Genomic DNA, 15,715 nt, shown 5'->3' with positions numbered 1-15,715 from the left:
ACGCCCTTTCAATTTCTGTTGTAGTTGCCATATAAATAATAAATAAATGAGGCGTTGAGGGTATAAATGTAGCAAGAAGAGCCACAGCAAATCATGCAACCTTAGATAATACCTACACTCAGGGGGAAAATTGCAGGCAAACTCTACATTCAATAGTATAATTAATGTTTTACTCCCCTAGAATGTAACAAAATGGAGCCCCTGTTTCTCTTCTAAGGTATACCTTAGAGCCCTAAGTTATATTTCAATAATTTGCTTGTCAAAAATATAAGCATTTGTGGAAAGAGTTTCCAAAATTCAGCTTATTTCCATATAGAAAAACATAAAAACATTTGAAGAAAAATGCTAACAAAGGTAATTATACATGGCTGTAATTTTTTTTTTAACTTATTTATTTTTGGCTGTGTTGGGTCTTCGTTGCTGTGCGTGGGCTTTCTCTAGTTGCAGCGAGCAGGGCTACTCTTTGTTGAGGTGCACAGGCTTCTCATTGTGGTGGCTTCTCTTGTTGCGGAGCACGGGCTCTAGGCGCACAGGCTTCAGTAGCTGTGGCACATGGGTTCAGTAGTTGTGGCTTGTCGGCTCTAGAGCACAGGCTCAGTAGTTGTGGCGCACGGGCTTAGTTGCTCCGTGGCATGTGGGATCTTCCTGGATCAGGGCTTGAACCCGTGTCCCCTGCATTGGCAGGCAGATTCTTAACCACTGCACCACCAGGGAAGCCCATGGCTGTAATTTTAAGTAATAATTTGAAATATATCTTTAACTTGTCTTACTCAGCAAGCTTCAAGTCTACTATAAAAAGTTTACAATTTACTGAGATTTATCTGTTAGATAATCTATAGTACACCACAAGTATTATCGTTATTCGTGTCCCTCAAGTAAAGGAAAAGCACAAACTATCTTTTGTGCTAACTCTAAAATGCAGGATTTAATTCCAAATTAAAAATTATATGATCTAGGTTTCTGGAAGCCATTTGATAAGAGATAAAGTTAACTCTGAAAACAACTCTTACTTTAACAGCAACAGAAAAGTTAATTAGTAATCATTAATATACAGGTTGTTGAAATAAGCAATAATGAAAATACCCTTCCAAATCAATCAGTATATGATTTTGATAAGTACCACAGAACAGGTTGTAATTCATAAAGTACTAGCAATTCAGAGTGCTGGGTTAAATGATTCTGAAAATCCTTTAACAAAATTTTAAGATTCAGAACTCTCTTAATTTTTATATTTGCTAATAAACTCTGTAAGCTTGGTAAACTCTGTGTATAAATATCTGTTAACATCTGTCTCCCCCATTAGACTGCAAAGCCCTGTTGTTCACTGCCATGCCTCACAGCACAGTACCTGACACCAAAGAGCTGCTCGGTATTTTGTAGAATGAATGAATAATACAAAGGGGCATGTGAACAGTCATCTGGTGTAGTAGTAAAAACATTAGAAAAACAGTAAGATGGAGAGTCAGGTTTCCAAATTCTATAAATTTCACAATGCTCTTACTACATGTAAACAATTGGAATTTTGTAATCACATGTACTATGAGAGTAAGTAAGGAATACATCTCCAGATTCTCCACACTTTAATACTGTTTCTTATTCATTAGAGAAAGTCAGTAGATGTTTTTTTTCCCTAGCCTGGAAATGTGCTTTCTAGTCACTTAAGAACTTCAACAAAATTTCAGACAACAAAACATTGTGGTTATTCTGCTGTAATCAACAACCATTCAAAAGACAAATATTGAACACTAACTATAGCCAAAAACTAAAAAGTACAGCAGTGAACAAAACAGATACAAGCCCCTGCCACCAACAAGCTTATATTCTAGTAGATCACTTTTCAATGAGATTGTTCCTTTTACTTTTATTTTGTTGAATCATCTAAATGCAAAATAAAAACAAACAAACAACAAAACAATGATAGTGGTGACTGTTCTTAAAAAACTGGATCCTCTCACATGTTAAAATTATCAAATCCTATAGAAAGTATCACATTGCTAAAGGGAATTAGAAACTAGAATATTTCACTGGTCTCAGAGCACTAAACCAGTACAATTCTGATTATTTCCAGGGAAAACATCTACAGGAGACCTTTCAGAAAATCAATTAATGATTTTTGAAATACTGTTTCTATGTCGGTAAATGTCCTAATAATTTAAATATGTGTGTGCACATATGTCCATGTGTTTTCTATTTGTGCACATGTATGCATCTGTATGTGGATGTGGACATATTTTTTAAATTGTATTTGTGTGCGTACTCACACAGTTTTTTATGGAATAGAGAATACTTAAAAAATACACATGGCACTGCCGTCAAGCTACTGATTCTGGGTAATTTCTTTTGGTAATTCGGTTGTTTTCAATTTATTTTAGGAGCAAGCAGAGCAATTTTTATACTATGCTGCTCTGGTCATTCTAGGGTGACATCAGCCTGTCATCACTGCAACAGCTGCACAGTAACAACTTCCTGGTAGCACATAATTTCATGGTAAGTACAATTCATTTTCCCCCATAGAAATGGCTTTCTCTAATCTCTTTCAAAATTTACAGTAAACAGCGTAAGACAAATGAGGGACAAGACCCTGCATGGTAAGAAGTAACTATATACTTATGCTAACACTGCCTCTAAACTAAAATGAACTGAGGTGATTTTATTTCTCTAAGCTTCATATTCATCAACAACAGTGAGGGGGTAAGGCCAAACTGGAGGGTTGGACTACATGTTCGTACAGGTCCAATCTGCTACGATTTCATGACCATAGTAGAAATAAACCACTACCTGATAATGTATGATGAAAATAAAAATAATTTTACCCAAATTTAATGTAAAATAGCTTGATTCTATATATACTAAAGAAACGGCCAGTGGAAAAAACAATCACTAATTCCCAGATACCCAAGTCTCTACTAGAATCATCAGACTCCATTCCCTTTCTGAATGCGTGTTTTGGAATAAGCAGTATATAACTTTAAAAAAAAAAATGATTATGGGTTGGTTTTTTTAAGCATTCTAACATTGACTCATTCCCACAAATCAGCCTTTATGAGCACTCCTGTTTTTTGAAATACTATGCCTAATAGTTAGATTACCTATTTTTCCCCCAATTTTTCCTTCTCAAAAAAAAAAAAAACAGACTCTTCCAGAATATGAAAGAGGATTCATCTTGAATACGCTAGGAACAGCACCATATTTTTCTGGCTCTTTACTGACGATCAGTTCCATTTGAATATGTAAGATGCTTTGAAACATCAAAGAAGAATTTCTTTATCTAGCCGGGCTTAAACTTCTTGTTCATTAGAAATCAAATAGTCCTAAAAAAGTTATATCCTCACTTGGCCAAGCCAAGTCTCTGAAACTGTTTCTATATCAAATTGGCCCTGAAAACATCATCAAAATCTGTTCACTACAGGGGAATTACTTTAAGCCTTTGTTAACTAAATTCATTTGTAATCTCCTCCCCACCACACACACCTTTAGTGTTCAAATTACCACACAGAAAAATGTTCTTTAATAATGCATCAACTCTATTTTAGAACTCATATTGTCACACCAATCTAAACTATTCCTTGAGAAAGAATTTCAAAAATAAAATGTAACATATACAGAAATGTTAAATGTAGGGGAAAAATTAGGAAATAATATCTTTAGAAAAAGATTGATATCATTAAAGTATGTTGAATATAATAACCAAATCCTGCACATTTTTAAAGTTAATTAATTAATTTATTTTTTTGGCCATGCTGTGTGGCTTGCAGGATCTTAGTTCTCCAACCAGGGATTGAGCCCGGGCCCCGGCAGCGAAAGCGCCGAGTCCTAACCATTGGACTACCAGGGAATTCCCTGCACGTTTTTTTTTAAAAAGCATTTCTATGAATTCCTTTGTATTGTTGTAGAACTACTATGGCTTATGTAGAAACTAAATGCAACAATATATTTGTGGACACGTGTAATTAGTTTTCAGAAAGCCCAGGGTTCCAAACTATAGGTGAACATGAAATATAAAAGGAATAACATTTTCTCCCTCTGATGTAATGTGTTTTGACTATAATTATGTACACAAACTTCTTTCCTCCATGATACAAAAATAAAGACAGAAAAGGAACTAAGCTAGTCATCACTGCCTTAAATAGTTCTATACCTAACACATCCAAGAGACATCCAAATGTTATCTAGAAGGATCCTAAGTGATGTGACTGATTTAAGTTCAACACAGCTATAACAATGAAGTCACACCTTGCACAGGAGTTACACTCGGTTCTAAAGTCAGAGTAAGGCAAAAACTGGTCAAAATAACCCCTCAAAAATCCTTTAAATAGCCCATAAAGTATACTGTACATTGTTCTGCACATATTATAATCTCTTTGTATAAATCCAACTCAGCTAGTTTTTCCTCCAGCATTAGAAGAGATTACTGTTTGTTCTGTGGAAAACCAGATAAAGTACTTGTCTTGCTTTTAGCAACTTTGTTGTTTCAAAAACATTTTTTACTGGGGGAAGAGAGGAATTCTTTGCTATTTTTCTCCCTCGTTTGGTGTTTTCAACTTTAGTTGAATTCAAATAAGTTAAATGCACATATGACTCTGCTGAACATGACAGGTATTTGAATGTTCATTCAATTGAATTCATGGACAAAAATGACATTTGAGATGGGCTATGAAGGCTGAATGGTGCTGAAAATGGAGGGAAAGGAAGAGTATTTCTAGTGAAAAGAATTTTAATACCAAGAACAGCTTCAGTGCAGTAGTGAAAATAGGAGCCAGAATATAAATGATAGAAGAAAGAATGGGAGTTGAGAAGTAGAAACACTGAATAAACTTGATTATTATTTTCATCAAATTCTAAGATAAAATAAAAATAGGGAGATATGGCATTAGCTTAAAGAAAAAGTAGGATCCAAGGAAAAGATTCTGTTTATCTTGTATGGTTTTGTTGTCCTAGGTTTTATTTTTCCTTGAGCACTGATAAATGAGGCAGTGTTGAAAAGTATTATTTTTACATTCTTTCTCTGATGCTTGTCTTGCTACTGAACTACCATTTGTGGCCAAGAGGACAGAGCGTCCAGCAAATCATAACTGTTTCTATAAAAAGATCAGAAAAGAAAAACATCAAGGAGACTATCTGGTGAGACAAAATCTACCTCGTTAAAAGAGTCTGCACTAATTTTAAGAAAAAGAGCATTTACCAGCAATTTTACACACTTTTTAGGCATATAGCATTTTATCTCGTTTACTTTTAGTAATTGCAAAAAGTTTCCAAAAAAGAATTCTCACCTTGGCACTTTAAGTAAACTTTCAGTTAACCATCAATAACAACAACTTAAACATAAGTCTAAATTTCTGAATATGATAAAATATGAAAATTGCTTTATATAAAGTTTTCTACAAATATTACTATTATGATATAAGCAAAACAAAAAATATCATATAAGATTAGTAGTATTTTGAAGCAGAAATATTTTTCAGTGAAAAGGTAGCAGAAAGCTTCTTTACACCGTAATAGAAACTGAATAATTCAAGAAATCATATTTTATTTAGATATAAACCCTCTGTGCCTAGTACAGTGCTTGGTACATATTAGGAATGTTTGTTTCATGAATGAGCAAATGTTTTATAATGATCCACAGTATCCCACTCACTCCAATCCTCTAATCCAAACCATCCTCCCAAAAAACTACATAACAAATATGATTCTATTTGAGGTCACTTAACTACAGAATGAGTAGTTATTGTGCTATTCCCACTGTAGAAAATAAACAGCTAAGCCAAACTATACTGACTTTATCCTTCTGTCCTAAAAGGAAACAACAAATACTAGGAATACCTTAACCATCCCAATCTGCCTTCCCCAAACACATATCACCACTACCACCTTCACAAAACCACCATGTAATTAGATCTAGACTCTAAATGTAGAATAGGATAGAATATTTAGGATTCTTTGATTCCCTTACAATTTCACATAAATTGTCTTTTACTAAAGTCATGCTGATATAGAATGTTATTACTTAACAGTGGGATTCCACACAAAGGACACAGAAATATTTACTGAACATCTACTTTATGCCATGTACTATGTTAGTCCCTATCCATACAGTTGAGGTAAGTATTATTTTGTTTATGTTACAGGAAAAGAAACTAATGTTCTCCAAGGCCAAGTAGCCTACCCAGGTTTTAAGCCCTATACTGCCAGAATTCACCAAGCACTATCTTATTACAGGACTATGGTATTAAAATTGATTTATCTGAACATTTAGTGGATGTTAGGCACTAGTGAAGGGATGATAGAAAGGAGACACCACCAGAACTGATTCTACTTTGAAGCATTCAGCAACATATATTTATATTTATTAAACGTAAATTAGGAAATGCTCATTTGTTTTAAAAATGTTAGTATATAAGTGCTTTCTAAATGACAGTTACCCTAGTCCATTAAAACATACAACTCAATTTCTTTTTTGAAAATATTCACATTCAACTTTACCATAGTACATTTAGATTGATGCAAATTTCACCTGTACTGAGGTATGTGCTTCATTCTTCTTAGAAACTCTCTTAGAAGTTCAGTCTTCTTTTCATAACAAGCAAAAATATTATCTTCCTCAAAAAAATGTACAAAATTGTGGCTTGTCTATGAATCTGTGAAAATTGAATATATTTTGAAATACGAACCAGAAAGACCATTTCAGCTAGAAAGAATTCCTAGCAATGTAGAGGTAAGCTACCTTCCTAGAAAGTTGACTTAATAACCAAATCTTTAAATCACATTTTACTACACTTTAACAGATCATTTTTCATAATTGACAGACATGTTTTATGTTTATGATATGAATTACAAAAGCAATGCAGAAAAAATCATTATCTTGGTAAATTTTTCATCTGAGAACATTATGTGTTCACCAAGGATAAAAATGGTTCCACAAATACAGGAGTACACAGACTATCACATAATTTGTTTTCTTTTTTAAAAATTAAAAAAACTAACTTTATTTTATAACCTTCATAAATAAATACATAAATATACATATAAATAAATAAATGAGAGGTACATTTAGTAAAACAGTGCCCTAGAAGACAAAGAAAGCAATTAGTATGGGAGACTTTAATGAACACAGCTTTAAAGCCCTTCTGGAAATTACTGGCTGAATAAAAGCACTAACGTTCTACCAGTTGCTGAGACAGGTGCTACTGACAGTCAGCTGCATTTGCTGAAGCATACTCTAAAGATTACTAATTAATCTCTACACTGAAACCAATGGCTGCCTGCCATTTTGATCACCATTTAAAAAAAACAAAAGCAAAAGAAATAGTCGCTCTATGACCAAACACAACTCTAGGTAAAACACAACTCTAAGTAAGTTCTGCATCTACTTAATTACTTAGTTACATTATTTTCTGGTGTTCTTTATTCTAAACCCAAGACTTCTACAGGTTGGACTCATGGGTCTTATAGTCTCTCCACTTGCTATTTCTGAGTTATTTCTACTTACCACAAAGAATATGAAAGCATTTGTGAGATACTTGGAGAGAAGAGTCTTTCTTTGTTCTTAATTTTGAACCTTTCGATCCTAAGTTCAGGAGAATCTGACTCATGGAGGCATTCTCCTTTAGACCCAATCTGCCTTTTCATTAGAACTTACCCACACTCCCCTTTTCCAGCTCCCAACACACACACACACACACACACACACACACACACACATACACACACACACATACACACACACACACACACACACACACCTGAATACTCTGTTCTACCACCATAATATCCTACCTTTATCTTATGAACTCTGTTCAAAGCACTGCTCAGAATTTAGCAAACATTAAAATAGTTCATGTTTCCAGGTCTGGGCAATTATTATAAAAGTGATTCTGCAGTTCTTTTAAAATATGCTGGGACAAGGTGCCAAAGAAATTGTTTTAAATCCATTTGAAAACATATAAACATATATAGATAAAGTGAAAAACGTATGTGAGGGTTCTTCTTGTGATTTTCCATCCTTTTAATGTTTCAAGTTAACATTGATCCTTGAGTCTTAAGTAACACTATCTGTTGTACATGTTTTTAAAGTTGCTTTCATTCAACTGTACATGCCTGTGACCTCCACAATGACCTCTACAAAAGCAGTTGTGCACTTTACTGTGGTGCAAATCCTCACAGACAAGTTGAACCTGTTCTTTTTGGCACTGAGCCCTTGCGCTGAACACACAGCTGAGATTTATTATAAAAGGGGAACTAAGGGGCATTATTGCACAACATTTATCCTTCACATACAGCCAAGTATAATCTTTTACAACCTTTGAGAGCTCTTAAATAAATAGATCTTCCCTTAATTGCATAAGGAGTTTCTTATTTGTCACCAATCATATGGCATATTGAGATCCATTTTACATTAGGAAAAAGCTAGCACACAAAACATACATACTAAAAGTTGTTAAAGTTAGTCTCTTAATATTTATTCAAAACTAATAATACTTTGAATACTCAGACCTAAGGATAATTACCTAACTTGCTGTTTTTAGCAAGGTCAATGCTGCAAAGTAATAAACACCTGCCTTCAAGGAGCTATACTTTAAGAAAACAGGTTTAAAAAAATCTTCCTACAGCACTCCTATGGGTCTTTTAAAAACATTTCAGAGAAAATATTAACCTTTACTTTTACACTGTTTTGTGTTTTCTTTTTAATTTCAAAGTTCAATTTTAATTAGCTTTCCCATAGCATTTTAAAAACAGTTTCTGTTTCTAAAGAATTTTGAACTGAGCTGATAAACATGACTGCAACTAGTATACTTTCTCACTTCAAGAACAGATGGATACCCTGGGGGAAAGAGGAATTTCATGAGTTCTAAGAAGTATCTCTTATAACAGGAATTACCACACCATTTACATTAATTCTTCAGGATTTGCTAATTGATCTATCATCAAGACTTGCCTGTTGAAAACAAAGAAACTACTATAACCTCAAAAGTATTCTATCTTGAAAGTCAGGTTCAAACTAGCTTATCAGCTAACTGCTCAACATAAAGGAAACTAAAATATGTTGATTCAGGTGAATATTTCCTTGCTCTAAATTCTTCTAATTTATTTTATTACTATTAAGTGTACAAACAATTGGGAAAAAATGCCTGTAGACTTATGGGGGCGGGGGAGCAGGGTGTATTGTTTAATGGACACAGAATTTCAATTTTACAAGATGAAAAAAATTATGGAGATTGATTGTAGTGGTGGTAGCACAACAATATGAATATATTTAATACTGCTGAAATGTACACTTAAAAACAGTTAACATGGTAAATCTTATGTATGTGTGTCTTACCAATATAAATTTTTTTAATTTAAAAGATAAAATCATAATTTTTTTAAAGATTGATGAATGAATTGATTTTTTTAATGGTGAAAAAAATCTAATGTTACATTTTTAGCAGTCGGGTTCATAGTGAACAAAACAGACATGTTCACAGATGATACCAAATACATTCTGTAATGACAAAATAACTGAAGAGTTAAATAAGAAATTTCTTTCATTAAAATTAAACATTTTAAGCAACACATTTATATTGCTCCATACCTAAGAAAAGATGTTTTAAACAATTTGTCTCTCTAATACTCTCTCCCTTTGTCTAGGGAATACAAGTAGAAGTTCATGAGTTTGGACATTTTCTAAATTCATCACTAAAAAGAACACTTTTTTTCTTTATGTAGTCTTTCAGGAAAAAACCTGTATTAAATTTTAAGTGATTTTGCAAGCATTACATCTTTAAATAGATATAATTAGCATGCTAGAAAATCACTAACCAGTTTTATTCATAATATTTATACTACTTGAGGAAACAAAAATTGATGAGAATAACTATAAAACATGAATCAAATATGTTAAAAATGTCTCAAGACTTGATCTTACACTATGTTCTAACGCTATGTCAACACTGGTGGTATTTTTTAAATACCTAAGCCCTCTAATTCATTTTGAAATGCATGCCCTTCAAGATTTCCATAATTTCCAAAACCACTCCTGATGAAGTCATAACTATAATTAAAAATAACATCCAAAGAACCCATAGTTGCAATGTCAAGCAGTTTAACCCAGGTTAACCTCCAAATAACTTAAAGCAGCTGTAAGAACAATACCAGTCTCCATTTATTTTGGTTCTTCACACTATAACAGCTTTCCCATCTATGTCTCTCTTCTTTCCATCAAGAATGCAAGCAAATACTCTATCTGCCTATAACTTCTGACTCTTTTAAATTCCCCATGTTATGTGTCCTCACAGAATAACACAGTGTTTAAAACACAGTCTTTGGAGTCCAAAAAGTCAAATCCCAGCTCTACCTTGAGTATCTTTTTTTAACAAGCCTTAGTTTCACCTGTAAAATTATATTAATGAATCAAATAAAATATATTTAAAGGACACAGAAGAGTGTACTGTCTACAAAATGCTACTACATTATCACCTTCATCAGGAGCAGAAAGAAGAGGAATATTCTGCACCACCTCCGCAGACCATCTCTTAGTCACTACCAACAGATAAAATCACCACAGGCAATTATCAGCATAGGAACTGGTAACCTTTCAAAAGTCTGCCTGTAAGAGCTCAAAACATCTTCCTGCAGAAACAAAGTTTTGAAAGAGGGCACAATCCTAGGCTAACAATATATAAAACATTAATTATCTTAAATTGAGTGTAGAACCCTGGAAGCAATACAGGAGAGAAAACAAAGAAAAGTTTACTTTCTGTTTCCTGGGTGCAACCCTGGCCTTAGGCAAAAACTTCAAATTTCTGAAATTTTAGCTTCTCCCATTTTGCCTTTTGCATTCCTATCCAGCAGACCTAGTGTCTTTCCCAGGCATTTTATGTCCCCACAACGCTGTAACACTAAGTTCCTAATTGGAAACATTCCACTCAAACCTACTGACTCTTAATGTGCTCCCTGATCTTAAGTTACCAACCTGCACCTCACCACAATCAAAACTTCCTGCTATCATCACTAAGGTGTTAGAAGGAAAGAAATTGCATTGCATGATTTTACATACTGGACATCTGGTTTTTATTACATTATTATTGTTTTTAAAAAGAACATTTGTAAAACATTTTTTTCGGGAACAAAATACAGAGCAGTAGTTGCCTTTTAAATATATGGGCTAAGAAATATTCACTGATATCTCAGGCAAATTTTTCATCTTCATATTTACCTATATAAAAAACAGATTCTCAAAAAGCATTAACATTTATCAAAATGACAATTAGAGTAACATCAGGAATTCCACAATGAGAACTGGTAAGGGTACAGAAGCCCTGGGTAAAATCTGAGCGACCATAAATAATGAAATTCAAAGAATCTCAGAAGTATGCAAGATATTAAACATCATCTCAAGTCTTACTGGCCACTGGATTTTGAATCTCTTCTTCAAAAAACCAAAACCAAAGCACCAAAATAGTCTATAGAGATATGTCTCAGTACCCAAATAAATGTATAAAAGTATACACCTAACTGAATGAAGAAGAGATGAAACCTGGATGACACAACAAAATTTTATATCTCTATTTATGTGCACAAATCACAATATCTGTCTTACAGAAGTTTAACTACAACTTTTCTTCTCTTCATTTTCTTTATCCCATAAGACTTTCTAGGAAACATTATTATTACTTTTTTTTTTTGGTCGCACCGTGCGGCATTCGAGATCTTAGTTCCCCCCAGGGATCAAACCCACGCCCCCTGCAGTGGAAGCACAGCGTCTTAACCACTGCACCACCAGGGAAGTCCTGGAAACATGATTCTTGCTGAAGAGAGATATGCTCTTGCTTGAGAACAATGCACTGACATCAATCACCATGGTAATACACATACAAATTCATAAATATTTAGGAAGCTTCCTTAATTACAGTATTTTAATCAATAAAGCACCAGCTAATTTCTTAACTATGAGTTCATCTAAGGCTTTGACTTACTCTACATTCTTGGTTTCTGTTTCTAATAATTCCAAGTGATAGCCAGACTAATGTTTGTTTTTCCATATATTTACCACACAACATCTGCTCAATAGAAATTCCCATAAATGTGAAACCAATAAAGAATGGAGTTACTTTTACAGCTTTTATTATCTGCAAAATGAAATTATACTTTAAGTCATTCTTTAATGACTTAAGTCATTAATACTTTTTAACGAACTATATCATTATTTCCTATTAGCCTATTTATAACTTAGAACAAATTCTTCTTCCTTTGTGTTTAGACTGCTTAAAATTTTAGGAAATTCTACATCCAGTTCTAACACTTACATTTAGAGTTAGTCACTTAAATCACTCTCTTCCTTTTACTTGTTTTCAGCTTCTTTACTTTTTGAAAAAATTATCTACTATGTTACCTATAAAGGAACTAATAAGTTAAATCTGGAAATAAGTTTGCTTTGTAATTTACAGTATCTAAGAAAAATCATTCAAAGGATCTGCTTTGAGCCTACTTTAATTTCATTTTATTCTCACAAATACCACATTACAAAATATATTTCAATCAATAAGGCTTATATTATTCCAAATGAATAAGGTTATTTACCCATGTCCCATAAGCATTAACTCACAGAGCCAGAATTTGAACCTACTCAGTCTGATATTAAAGCCCTTTTCTATCCCTAACCACAGTGCTATCCTGCCTATAAAAGTCTCTTGCTTGTGCCATTAAACAGAATGTCAGGAGGCTACCATTACCTTTCATTACTTCTCATTCTCAACCCAAATGCTACTATTGGAAAAGCACAAGTTGCTACTATATAGAACACAAGGAAAATAGCTTGATAATCTTTGATAAAACACAGTGGAACTTTGCTAGAACTAGTGACAGCTATGAAAAACTATGCAAAATTATTTACTATTTCAAGGATAAGAGGTCTTGTACCAGGAATGGTTGATTACATTTATGGATCTAATTTCTAAAACTAAAATCATTACTACAGAAATAAAAAGACTTACAGAGCCATATCATTATCAATAATCCTCTTTGTATACACAAGGGCAATGTAGGAGTTCCTACCAATGATAGTATGGTTGGTTCAAGGTCTAACATTATTTCCTGTATCAAATACTTTTTCCTTCTTTCATTTCCATCTTTACCTGTCTCTCTCCTACTTCACATGTTTAACTCAAGAGACACTCTGGTCTAATGGAAAAAGAAATGATCTTAAGGATCTGAAGGCTTATACTCTCACTCTGATTTCCATTGTCCTTCTGGGCTTACAGGACATATCAGTAAAAAAGGGTGGGTAGGGAGGATTAATAATATTGATACAGAATATTTACATGTAAGTACATTCAGTGGTATAAAATACTCTTCAACTAAAAGATCTTATTAATATGATTACAGATACAGAAATCTAGCACCACAGGCATTTCAAACAACTCAATATACTGATTTTAGATGTATTCTAAAAAGCCCATTTACACTAAATAACATTTATTTTTATAGCAGAATATAATCAACAAGACTACAATATTCAGGAAGTTTTGAATGAATATTTGTCAATTATTTGAATTAGCACTCTTCAATTTAAATGTATGATCCTCCAAATGTATTCCCAAAATACAACTTGAAAAAAGGCACTGTTATTTATCTTATGAAAAAGTAAGCCCTAAATAAATTTCCAGCAAAATAATCCAAAATGGTGTTTACATTACATGAGTGATTTGCTGTTTCTCAAAAACAGCAATGTAGGAAGTCAGTAATTCTCAAACTTGCAAAGTATTTCCATGTGCTTATTAACAAGAAAACCATCTTGTCACTTGACAATGACACAGTCCAGAGCTAAATATTTATGGACATAAACTCCTAAATAAGCTAATATACACCTCAATGCAAATACTAAATATACTATGGTATCTTTCACCTAGTCTTCAAGATTATCACTCAATATCCACCAAAGGGAAAATATATTAAGATCATATGTTTCTTAAGAAAAGTTAATACCTTTTATTACTATAAGCCTTATTTTTATACATGTGTTTTTATCTAACAAATATATAGAAAATAGGTATATATGTGTGCATGTACATAAAATCTGATGAGGCAGGAGAAAAATATGAAAGCACAACATGAAATAAAACAAAAAACTAAAACACTATTACCATTTCTCACTAGCAAAGATGCTTAAGTAGCCCCTCCTCAAACAGGTATTATTGAATTACATGGCTATGAAAATGTGAGGAAAAAGGCAAACAAATAAAGAAATAAGTTTAGGTTATAAGTATTTTTCAAACACTGTGAAAATCTGTGTTTTCCTTTAAAACGTACCTCTTTATACTAAATCCCAAAAAAGGTGACAAAATCAGGGAAGCTAAAGCCCTATTGGGCTCTAAAACTACAGAAAGACAAAGACAAAGAGAAATCTTGAAAGTAGTAAAAGAAAAATGACTATTCACATATCAGGGAATCCCAATAAGATTAACAACTGACTTCTCATCAGAAACCACAGAAGTCAGAATGTGGTGGGATGACATATTAAAAATGCTGAAAGAAAAATACTATCAACTAAGAATTATTTGTCCAACTAAACTATGCAACAAACCAAAGGCAAAATAAAGACATTCCAAGATAAACAAAGACTGAGTAATCTGTTGCAAGCAGACATGAATCACAAAAAATAATAATAGTACTAGTCTTTCAGGCTAAAAGGAAATAACAGCAGGCAGTAACTCAAATTCTCACAAAGAAATAAAGAACACTAAAAAGGTAATTTCATGGGTAAATACAAAAGATGCAATGAAAATGTTTCTTCCTCTTTTCTTCTCTTAACTGGTTTTTAAAATAACTGCAAAGAATGGTAAAACTGTATGATTTGGCTTTTAACATATAATAGAATATATATGACATTAATAGCACATAAGAGGAAAAAGAAATGGAGTTAATCTGGATCAAAGATTGCTGGTATTGAATTAGTATTAGCATGAACGAGTTTGTAATAAGCTAAGATGCATACTGTAACCTTAAAAAGTAACTCAAAAAATATGCATAGTAAAAAAAATTTTTAATGTCTAACACAAAACAAAGCAAGAAAAAAGAGAGAAAAGAAAGGGACCATGTGACATATAGAATACAAATATCAAAATGGCCAAATCATATCTGTAATTACATTAACTGTAAATGGGTAAGCACACCAATCAAAGGGCAAAGACTGTCAGACTGGAAAAACAAAATCCAACTATACACTGTCTATAAAAGACACATGTTAGAATCAAAGACATAGACTGAAAACAAAAGTGTGCAACAAGATAAACTATGAAAACAATAACCATGAGAGAGCCACAAAACAGTCTTAAAGACAAAAATGGTTACATAACTGAAGACAGAACTAGACAATTTGAAAATAGTTACAGATTTCAATACTCCACTCTCAATAACTGACAAACTAGACAAAAAACCAGTGACGATACAGAATATTTAAACAACATTATTAATCAATCAAAATGATGTAACATCTAACACTGTACCCAACAACAGCAAAATACACATTAGTTTCAAATATTTTCCCCAATAGAGAATATATTGGGTCATAAAATAAGAATCAGTAAGTTTAATAGGGTTGACCTCATATAACATATTTCTCTGACCACAAAAGACTTAAATTGGAAATAAACAAGAGAAGAAAATTTGGGAAATCCACAAATATTTGAAAATTAAACAACAGATTTCTAAATAACCTATGGTCAAAGAAGAAATAACAAGG

General features: G+C 32.9%; 1 protein-coding gene across 7 annotated transcripts in view; it reads right to left on the bottom strand.

Annotated features, from left to right (window-relative positions):
* The window catches only part of MNAT1 (MNAT1 component of CDK activating kinase), a 230,940-nt gene that overhangs the window by 117,599 nt on the left and 97,626 nt on the right, over positions 1 to 15,715 (bottom strand). The window contains exon 7 of one of the 7 annotated variants that reach the window (XM_022570440.2): positions 6,512 to 6,635. The exons of the other annotated variants lie outside the window; for them this stretch is intronic. Coding sequence (XP_022426148.1) covers positions 6,552 to 6,635 — 84 coding nt within the window. The 3' untranslated portion in view covers positions 6,512 to 6,551. The remainder of the gene's footprint in view (positions 1 to 6,511; positions 6,636 to 15,715) is intronic. 7 annotated transcript variants of the gene reach the window in all.

This window comes from Delphinapterus leucas, chromosome 2, assembly GCF_059928025.1.
Source record: "Delphinapterus leucas isolate spDelLeu-1000000601 "Yukka" chromosome 2, BTC_Dleu_Yukka2, whole genome shotgun sequence".
In the NCBI taxonomy this organism is placed as follows: Eukaryota; Metazoa; Chordata; class Mammalia; order Artiodactyla; family Monodontidae; genus Delphinapterus; species Delphinapterus leucas.
The sequence above is the reverse complement of the archived record's forward strand: the minus strand, read 5'-3'. Positions and strand labels throughout refer to the sequence as shown.